The sequence below is a fragment of the Acyrthosiphon pisum genome, unplaced genomic scaffold (assembly GCF_005508785.2).
Source record: "Acyrthosiphon pisum isolate AL4f unplaced genomic scaffold, pea_aphid_22Mar2018_4r6ur Scaffold_21399;HRSCAF=23874, whole genome shotgun sequence".
NCBI lineage: Eukaryota > Metazoa > Arthropoda > Insecta > Hemiptera > Aphididae > Acyrthosiphon > Acyrthosiphon pisum.
Window position 1 is genome coordinate 30506 of NW_021770861.1, and position 10597 is coordinate 41102.

General features: G+C 28.0%; 3 protein-coding genes across 4 annotated transcripts; all 3 read left to right on the forward strand.

Annotated features, from left to right (window-relative positions):
* Positions 1-1154: 1154 nt before the first annotated feature.
* On the forward strand, positions 1155-2199 carry LOC115034875. Its single transcript, XM_029492381.1, has 2 exons — positions 1155-1581; positions 1893-2199. Exons 1-2 carry the CDS (start codon positions 1529-1531, stop codon positions 2143-2145), a joined length of 306 nt encoding a protein of 101 aa, XP_029348241.1. The 5' UTR covers positions 1155-1528; the 3' UTR covers positions 2146-2199.
* Positions 2200-2529: 330 nt separating this feature from the next.
* Positions 2530-3253, forward strand: LOC115034874. Its single transcript, XM_029492380.1, has 2 exons — positions 2530-2878; positions 3041-3253. Exons 1-2 carry the CDS (start codon positions 2585-2587, stop codon positions 3251-3253), a joined length of 507 nt encoding a protein of 168 aa, XP_029348240.1. The 5' UTR covers positions 2530-2584.
* Positions 3254-4755: 1502 nt separating this feature from the next.
* Positions 4756-7719, forward strand: LOC107883795 (RING finger protein B-like). 2 transcript variants are annotated; one of them, XM_029492383.1, is made up of 6 exons: positions 4756-5190; positions 5286-5522; positions 5806-5940; positions 6070-6225; positions 6392-6448; positions 7337-7719. In XM_029492383.1, the coding sequence occupies exons 2-6, from the start codon at positions 5399-5401 to the stop codon at positions 7648-7650; spliced, it is 786 nt and encodes a 261-aa protein (XP_029348243.1). In that variant the 5' UTR covers positions 4756-5190; positions 5286-5398; the 3' UTR covers positions 7651-7719. The 2 variants fall into 2 exon arrangements, with proteins under 2 accessions (XP_029348243.1, XP_029348242.1); XM_029492382.1 differs by lacking the exon at positions 4756-5190 and having other exon boundaries at positions 5205-5522.
* The last annotated feature ends 2878 nt before the right edge of the window (positions 7720-10597 follow it).

The following is a 10597-nucleotide window of genomic DNA, read 5'->3' on the forward strand; positions in this document are numbered from 1 at the left end:
AATTATATTATTTTGATATACGTTGTCGGGTTGTCGTATACTTTAGACGCATAAACATTAGAATATCATAGGCATTAGGTGGTCCTACGCGAGTGCAGCCTCTGTACTGCACCTGGCATTTAAATTTTCAACCGCCATATTTTTAAATTAAATAAAAATTTTAAGTAGGAAAATTGAATGCAATTTATGTGTGTGTAAGTGTGTTATAGGTATAGGGATGTATGTGTATTCTATATTAAATGTGTACCTAATTAAATGTGCTGCGCCAGTCAAATCCTGGGACCACTTATGTAGAATATTGTAGGTTAGGTTAGATTAGGTAAAAGGTATAAAAAAATTATGCTATTCAATTTTCGATATTTTTACATTTTTTTTACAATAGATTATTATGAAAATCACTGTATTCAATATTTATATTTGAAAATGGTAGGTAAGTACCCTAACCAGTAAGCTATGTTTTCGTTCAATAAATAAACGGACGGTAGTTGCCGTTCTGTAAAGGAAAATTATCCTAGAGAATACTGAGAATTGATAGAATATAAAGTTTGGCATTTTTATAACAGTGTAACCTAATACATATAATAGTAAATAGGGAGACCAGCAAAAGTTTGAATGACAATACACGATATTATTAACATTGAAGAATAACGCGCTATATTTAGTTTCAAAGTAAAATTAATTTGAATTGATCCTCGCACATCGCAAGGCAAAAATGTATTATTATTTCTTTAATATCTCTAGAATCTACATATAGATAGCATGAGCTAGGAATGTCTTTGTAAAATTAATAAAAAAAAAAACAAAAAAATAGTTTCAATGTCGGGTTTTTCTGATCACTATTAATTGTCCTGGTCGTTAATCGGGCGGCGGGCGATCATCATTCGCAGTCGTTATCATTGTTATGTTATTAATTATTAATGTACATGCATAGATATAATAAACTAAATATAAATATATATTTATATTTATATTCATATATTATTATATGCACAGATATAATAATATAAATTATTATATCTATGTGTACATGTAAATTGACATTTCGTGTGTACCACGGACTAAGATATAATATAAGAGTATAATATCTTAGTCTGTGCAGTCCGTGGTCTGTACTTGCAAGACTTACAATAATTATCGTATGTGTACGGTATTTATTGTTCATGTACGATGTACGAAATGAAAATACGATAATTTTCAAATATTTATTTTTATTATAATACTGTGGTATATTGTGGTAGAATAATAATCATAATAAAAACCTAACCTAGCAATTATCAACTTTTGAACAAAACCGAAAATAAATATGGTAAATTACCAAAATAGAAATATGACTATTATGTATTGTGGTCATTGTGGACATTTTAGAAATTAGTTTATATCGATTACCGAGTACCAATGACAGTCTATGTACCATTTTCATTGTTCATACTTCATTAATTATTCACCATATTGTGTCCATACTGCTTCGTGATATTTCCTTATTAATATTATTCAAAAGTTTAACTACACAACTACACAAGTTTATACAATGAATCCAGAATTTTCCTACAAATACAATGGTGGAGAAAAAAAGGGTATTCGGTAAGTGTACATTATTATGTTTAGCTTTTAATACCTTCGTTTTACTAATTACATATTGTATTTTATATTAACTTGTACATAACAATATATGTTTTATATTTATTTGGTAGTTTTTTTAATAGCTTAAAATAATAGTAATGTATTTATGACATATTTATTTAACTAAAGAGGCTAATAATGATAAATAAAAATATTTTTTTATTATATTATTTAATCTACATAATTTTGAGTTCATCAGTATTTTTAGTTTTAATTAGGTAAGGTACCATGACTACATATTATACAAAATACTTTTGTATTTATATTTTCAGATATTTGGTATGTCGTGAACGGTATTGTAAAGGAACAGCCAAAAGACTTGCTAATGGCCTTATTGTTAACCAAATACCACATACCCATGACCCTAATAATCTTGAAACCGAACGGCTGGAATCAAAAAAAGAGTTTAGGTCAAAATTGATTCAAAGAGCAATTGAAGAAACTACAAAACTTCGAATCATCTACGATGAAGAATGTTTAAGGTATTATAATATTTTACGTTTAGAACTAAATCGTGGTTTATAGTTACATAAATTTACGGGTATACGCATTTAAAAGTAGTTGAATATGTATACCTTAAAAAATGATCTCGCTCCCCTAATACATATCTTAACGCTTATAATACAATTTAATAATCTAATAATAATAATAACGCCTATAATACTATTTGATAATCTTTTATAACAAACACTTACTCTTCACATGTTTATGTATCAACGTAAATAACTTTTAACTGGCACACTTTTGAAATTAATTGTTAATTTATTTTTTATAGTTTTTAAATTTATTTACCTTATCCAACAAGTATTTCTAAATATTTTAGAATTCTGTTTACAATAATTCTTATGAATAATTTATTTTGTAGTAAGTACAATTCATAAACCAAACATAATGTATGATTTATTGTCGGTTCAGATATGCTAGAGCTGCTGTACATTATTGTTGGCCAACAGCTGAAACCTCAATGCGTAAAGCTCGTAAAAAAATTATTCCACCATTACCACCTACACTGGATGCATTAAAAGAGTACCTTGAACAACATTTGGATAGATATAAATGTTGTGGTCATTCATTCTATCAAGATTATACTATTGATAATCATGGAAAGTATACAGTGATATTTGGTTGTATTGATCTTATCCGTAAAGTGGTTAATCAAGGCGGCGAAGAGGTGCATGCTGATGCAACGTTTAAGGTTGTACCATCTCGACCAAATTGCAGACAGTTATTTATAATGCATATGATCATTCAAAACCATGTGAGTTTTATCATAATTTAGTTACTGATAGCTTTATATTAAAAAAAACACCAAGAGTTGTAAAATCTTGAAGTTCAAACATTCGATAAGACCAAAATAACTTACCTACCCAAAATATTAACATTTTAAGAATACTGAAATTTTATCATTTTTATTTAACAGTCTATACCAGTGATATATATATTGATGGAATCAAAAACTGAGACAGCATACACTCAAGTTTTGATGAAGTGTAAAGTTCTATTTCCAGAAATTAAGCCAATATGTATAATGACTGACTTTGAAGTTGCATTACAGAATGCTTTTAAAATTGTATATCCAGATGCAATTCAACATGCTTGTTTTTTTCACTATGTCCAGGTATTTGTTTGTTAATTTATTTAAAATTAATTGGTACTTAACATTTTATTTAGTCCAATTAATTAATGAGTTTACCCATATGATTAATTTAAATATTTTGTATGTTTAATAGTGTTTGGTCAAAAATATTAGGAGTCAAGGATTAATACCCTATGTTAAAAACAACGAAATGGCTCAAATATGCATTAAAATGACAGCTGCTTTAGCTTTATTACCACCTAACAAAATAGAAGAAGGTTTCCAAATAATTCGACGATACAGCAGGGACAACAATATAAATCTGACTTCCTTTTTTACTTATTTCTCTAAGTAAGTTGAAAAATATTTACAAATTAAATACCTATTTTGCTGCCCGTTCTGTTGTCATTAATATAACTCATAGTCTGTAGTCATTGTAACGGATAGTACCCGTTTACTCACAACACATAAATATCATTATATATGAATAGTTAAAATTAGGAATAAGCAAGTAGGTAAACGACCTCCCTAAACAATTTGGCAATAGTCAAATTGCAAATATGCAAATACAATAAAAGGTTAAAGGGTTAATCATGTAGTCAAAATAGCCGAGAGAATAATCGCGAGCCATATTAAAACACAAAACACGTATCAGTTAACAGGATATGGGGATTGCCAAAGCCACGAGTAGATATACGTATATATATACGACATACGTATGTATATGTACGCAACTATAGACCAGGATGTGGTAACTGATAAAAATTTAGTAAATTCGCAAAAGAGATGATGACTCTCTGCACGACAACACAGATAATAAATTAGCTGTCAGAACATTATGGCGAATACTCAGATTAGATTAGGAATATCGCAAGTGCGGGTTGAGTGGGTGATAACGTGGGTTGAGTCGATGGTCAGAAGAGATAGCGTATCGATAGGCAGGGGGAGCAGGGACCCGAATATAAAAGGGAGCCTGAAACAGCCTGTATTCAGACTTGTCTACTCCAGAGCACAACAAGCACCTTCACGTCACTCTATGTAAGAACTTGTCATTTGGACTTAGTAGTTAGCAATTAACAGCTATTTTTAAACTAATTTAATATAAAAAAATTAAGAAAAAATTATTTTTGTTTTCTAATAATAATAAATAATTTATTCAACTCGGGTAGAATACAAAAAAAAAAAACATAAGTAATTATATGAACTGAGCTGATTATCTCCTATCTTTAAGCAGGCTTGTGGTGAGAGGGAGAGACTTCAGATATTAGTTATACAAATAATATAACATTAACAAGATTTTTTAAAATTTATGTAAGTGAAAAACTATTACAAGAGTTAACTAAAAATAAATAAATAAAAACAGAACAGTAATAATAATAATAATAATAATAATAATAATAATAATAATAATAATAATAATAATAATTATGAACCTGGATAGAAAGTATAATTTATTGATATTAATGATTATTTTTCTCGATCATATAATTTTTATACTTTTTTTAAACAAAATCTTATCATTTATTAACTTAATATATTTTGGTAATTTATTAAACATTGCTATAGCCTATATGATAAAAGTTTTGATAAGCCGTGGAATTACATTTAAGAGCTCAAAGACAATTCTCTCGTCATCCTTTAGGAATACTACTTAAGGACTCATTAACTCCGATACTCAAATCAGAATGTAGTTGGATTAACGAAAAGTACTTAACCCTTTATAGACGGATAATAATTTATTATATTTAAAAAAACTGTTTTATTCGACTATAAATAAAAAGATTTAATGGGACTTAGAAGTCCCGTTAGTCAATAAAGATGGGGTGATATAAATTATAATATTATTGTCTCAAGTTATTGGATACAGACAAGAGGACCAGAAGTGTTTTCGGTTCACGGTGTTCCTCGAAGAACCAATAATAATATTGAGTCATTCCATAGCCAGCTTAAAGAAAAATTCCAAACTGTTCATCCTAATCTGTGGACATTTTTAGGTGATTGATTTAAATTTAATTAGATGTACTAGATTTAATACAATTTATGTTATTAATCAATTATGTTTTTTTTGTCTTTGTTATTTTAAAATTAGAACATCTAAACAATTTAAGCAAAAAAAACCATGTTATTATTCAACAACTGGAAAGAGGTCAGAGAGTTACACGTCCCATAAAAATAAAGTATCTGGCAAACTCTGAGCGAATTATGACTGCTACAAGACAGCTAACTCTTGGTACTATTACTGTTAAGGAGTTTCTTTTGCAATGCTCGCATAGCACAGAAACTTATCTGAGACAAGAAATTAATTGGCATAATAATATCGAACAAGGTATAGTAAAACCATAATAGTATAGTAGGTATATAGTAAAGTTTTTTTTTTGGGAAAATGTTACTCATGTGATTTTAATTTAATCTCTATAGAATATAACATTCCTTGTAATTATTTCACTGACTTCACTAATTTATTTTCATTGCAATTTAAAATAAATATTGTTTGATGCAACTAGATTGCATGTTTTTCTGTAATCACTCAGCCTAATTATGTCACTCTATAGTACTTTTCATTTATTTCTACTTTTATTAACATATATTTATGCTCAATATTTTATTAGATGAAAACATGCAAGCCAGTGACCATCAAGAAGATGAAAACATGCAGGCCAATGATCTTAGAGATGATGAAAACATGCAGGCCAATGTTCATCAAGATGATGAAAACCAACAGGAGAATGATAATAATGAAAGAGGTAATTGTATTTTAATATAAATTGTTAATTTACATTTTATATACCTACTAAAACAGATATAGAATAAATATTAAAATTTATCTTACATATTATTATATACATCTTTTTTTTTCAAAAAAAATACTATAGATGTGATAGTTTATGACCAAATCGAACCTCTACAACACGTGGTCAATGTAATTGAGAACAACAGTTATTCTGATGACGGTGTATATTTTCCATTTTTAAGACCTCGAATAAGGAGTATTGAAAGAAATGATTCTGATGAATCTGTGGTGAATGACGGTAATATATATATATATATATAATATGTAATAATACCTAGTTAGTAATTTATTATGGACCAAGATCCATAACATTAATTATTTGTTACTTAACTTATGTAATCCAACTTAACTTTTTAGCTTGTTTATGTCAGGTGGCTCGTATTGAAAATTATAACTATTTTTAGGTATAAATCGACCTCTGAATAATGAAAATGAATCTCCTTCACATCAAGAAATTCACTGTAAGTTGATTTACTATGCTTTTGATTTTGATTTTTTTTATCATGATGAGCATATTTTAATTTAAGAGGATTCGATACCATGATTTTCTATTTTTGTCTAACACATGCGCGAAATAGTATTTGTTGATGTTATTCCCTAAATTCCTATAAATGCCATATTAAAAAAGAGTACTTAAAAATTGTCGTATTTTAATTTTTGGAGAAGTTAAAATCAAAAAATCAAAAATGTGAGAAAGTCGATTTAAAGTAGACTTGACGACAAATTCAAATCTGTTTTTAGAATTCTTATCTCGTCTTTAGATCAATTGGTGTGATTGGCAAAGAACCAGTCTAAAATCCTATGTCGCGTATGAGTTAGACAAAAACAGAAAATAACGGTATCGAATCCCCTTAACCTAATTTGTCTTATTCTTAACCATTAATAACATTAAATAACTATCTAGCCATTAAAAAGGATATGTCCTACTTCATACAACTTCCTTCGCCCTAAGTTTAACCTAGCTTTGTGCCTAGCCTTGTGTAAAAGTACAGAATACCTTTGTTGCTATGATATTAATATTATGTAATTCAAGTCATGAGAAAACAAATGTTGTTATTGGCCCTATTAATCTATAATAATATTTATAATAAATGGATACCTAGTCTTAGTTTCTTGATAATGTACAACGGTTAGTTGGAGACTATTTCAAAAATTAATTATGATTTCTTCTTTTTTTAATCTGCATATTTTTAATAAATATAAATACATAATTCTGAACTTTTCAAGGCGAATTTCAATGTATATTTTGCCAGTTTTTAGTGCAAAAGTTGATGCTTATTTAGGAATTTTTTAGGGCATGAACTTACGACCCCGGGTCATAATAATATTAATATTGATATTAATTATAGGGAACGAGGAAGATTTCATTATACCTGAGGAGTTAGATCCAGACATTATTTATATGATGGAAATAGAAGAAAATAGGAGAATTTTAGAAATTCAAAATTTACCTTACGTCCAAGTCCAAGTACCTGAAGTTCTTCCTCCTGTTGAAACAGGAAACCAAGCAAATATGTGTGTTGCTTGTCTTGATGCGGAAAGTACTCACGCCTTGTCTCCATGTGGTCATAAATCTTTATGTTTAATGTGTTTAAAATCATTAGTTACAGAACGCTGTCCGATATGTAACAGTATATTCACTTCATATCTACGCATTTGGTAGTGTAAATATTATTTTTCATAAAATAATGTTATTTGTTGAAAATTATTATTATATTTACTTTGCTTATTAAATAAGAAATAACATGGAATTGTATAAAGGAAATTTATAATATGTACACAAGTAGTACAAATATTAAAAGATATTTTGTAAAAATAATGATTATTGCATATTTGTTTCTGAGTTTGAGCTTGTAGCGTTTAATGTATCATAGTTATCCTTACTATGGACCCTATGTGTGTCTGTACCAATATAATCCTGTGAAAGCCTATGTACTACAAAGGTAATATATTTATTTATTCAGTGGCCGTCGGCTAGGACCAACTAAGGGCCCGGGATGTGCTCTATGTAACTTTTTTAGGTCACTTGCTCCAGTTCTCCACAACTATTATTTAAATAATATTTTATTTTATCTTGTGTTTGAAAATACTGATTGAGGGTGTACTGTTTGAGTCAACTCTTAATAGGCATTATTAAAATATTTCAAAAAAAAATCATCATCCATTCTTGGATTTATTACTAGGACATGTAAGGATTTTTAAAATCCCATTACATTAAGAACTTTATATTTCTCTTCAGTATGTTCTACTCTTGAATATAATTATATTATCTGGTCACCTTCTGCAAATATTCATAATACAATGCCTCGAAGCAATCTAAAATTGTTTCTTTTGTTTTATATTCTACATATGTAGTATTCTACTGCAACCACATTCACCATATAAGCTGTTAATAGACACACTAAAATATATGAGCAATCTTCTCCGAACAAATATACTTGATTTTAAATTCTTATTTAGATTGTTCAAATGCCACAGATTATCCAGAATTGGTTAGTTATATAAATTTGTATAATTGTATGTCCCTCAACTAGATCTACTTATACTTTTCAAAATCACTTGCACAGAACTAACTATACCATAAATGATCCTATAAATAGATTAGTTTATAATAACCAAATTGATTTTTTGGATTTTAACTCTTGAGTCTTTTTGTGATGATATTAATAGATATTATCAGTAATTACATGTATGTTTCTATTATACTGTTGTTGGTGGGTGGGGGGCTATATAAAGCAGGAAAATATTTAACAGGAAAAACAAATTGGGATTGTTTTTTTGTATGGAATGTTATTTCCACATAATGATATAATTTAGGAATAGAATAGAATAGTAATTATGGGTATATTGTATATAAATATAATAATTAATTCTATAAAGAGGGAACGCACATTTACAATTTATAATATCATATAGGTACTTAACAAAATTATATTTATATTTTTAAAAAAAATGTAGGTTATAGAAAAACCTAGCTGTCTTAAATATGGTTTTAAAAGTTTGACTATAAATATGTTTACATCAAGTTCTGCTTACTTATGTATGGTATTTAATATTTTCTGAAAATAATTATAAACAATTATTATTATTATTATATTGTCATGTGTATAACGAAATAACAATAAACAAATTACATTTTTTTAGTGCATTATTTAGAGTTTTTACGGCATAAAATCATATTTTTCAAGGGTTTTATGGGCCATAACATTTCCAGCCCTAATAATAACATGGTCTTGATAGCTACATAGTCATTGTGTTTTTATACTTATTCATTATAATATTATAATAGTGATTTCAAAAAATAATTTGTCTTGGTAATTAGGTAATGGTTGAATTACAAGTTTAAATTTTTTCCAGGAGGTGGTAAGTGTCCCGTCTTGCCTCCTCCCATGTCAAAATCAGGGCTATAAAGTTGGGGGACATAGCCCCTTCCTGTTATTACATGAAAAGTAACCACCATATATATTATTCACTTAAAAATATAAAAAAATCATACAAAAAAAACAGTTACTCAAGTTTCATTTTTCTCAATAATAATAATATACTGTCTGTGGTAATCGGAACAAAAATTCCCAGACTACAATATTACTCACAACCACATGAAAATGATTAAGCAAATATTTTTAAAAGCTAATTAGTGTAATATCACCTATCAAATTATTAATATTAAATTAACTACATAATATTATATAAAGTTATATCATTAGAAAATTAAAAATCAATTAGATACGGTTTAATGATAACTATGTAAATGTCGCAAAATACTTATCTTTACTGACATCAAAATGTGTTTTAAGCATGATGAAAAAAAATAACATTATTCTTACTGATGCTTTTATTTCAGTATGTAACATTTACAACATTTTAATTTTTAGTACCTAAGAAAAGATATTATTCGGGAATATCAACAATTAGTAAAAATCTAAAATTGATTTGGGAGTCACATTTGGGAGTTATGCCCGAGTATTTACATCCACCACAGATGTTTGAAGAATCCAATAACGAATCTGATAAATCTGAGGAAGATGAAGATGAGATTGAATATAAAATAATCACTTAAAATATCCACAAGATAGAATGAGTATTATTAAAATGTTTAATATATTTGTAAAAACTGGATTAGTAAGCGTGTTCCCCAACTTATTTATTGTATTGAAGATTGGTGTAACTCTTCAGTCTTCCTATATCAAGTACCTCTCCTAAACGATCATTTTCAAAGTTCAAAATAGTAAAATCAAGATTAAGGTCCACTATGATACAAAATCGTCTCGAAGATCTCATGCTCATATCATGTGAAACGGATATAGTTGTTAACACAGAAAAAGTAATTGACAATTTTGCGAGTAGTTCGCCAGCTTTAACTAAAACCTTAATTAATTAATTACCTATTCTAATATATTGTAAATTGTAGCTACCGTTATAAAATAATAAAGAAAAAATATGATAAAGCTTTGTAATTATTAAGCTTATTATAATAAATTACCAGATAGAAGAAGTATGAAGATAAATAGTTTTTTTTTTAATTATAGGGGGTGGTGGGCAATTCCCCCCGCCGCGATAATGTTGTGAATGAAACGACTATGAAAAATGTCAGTCGGCGCCACTTACCT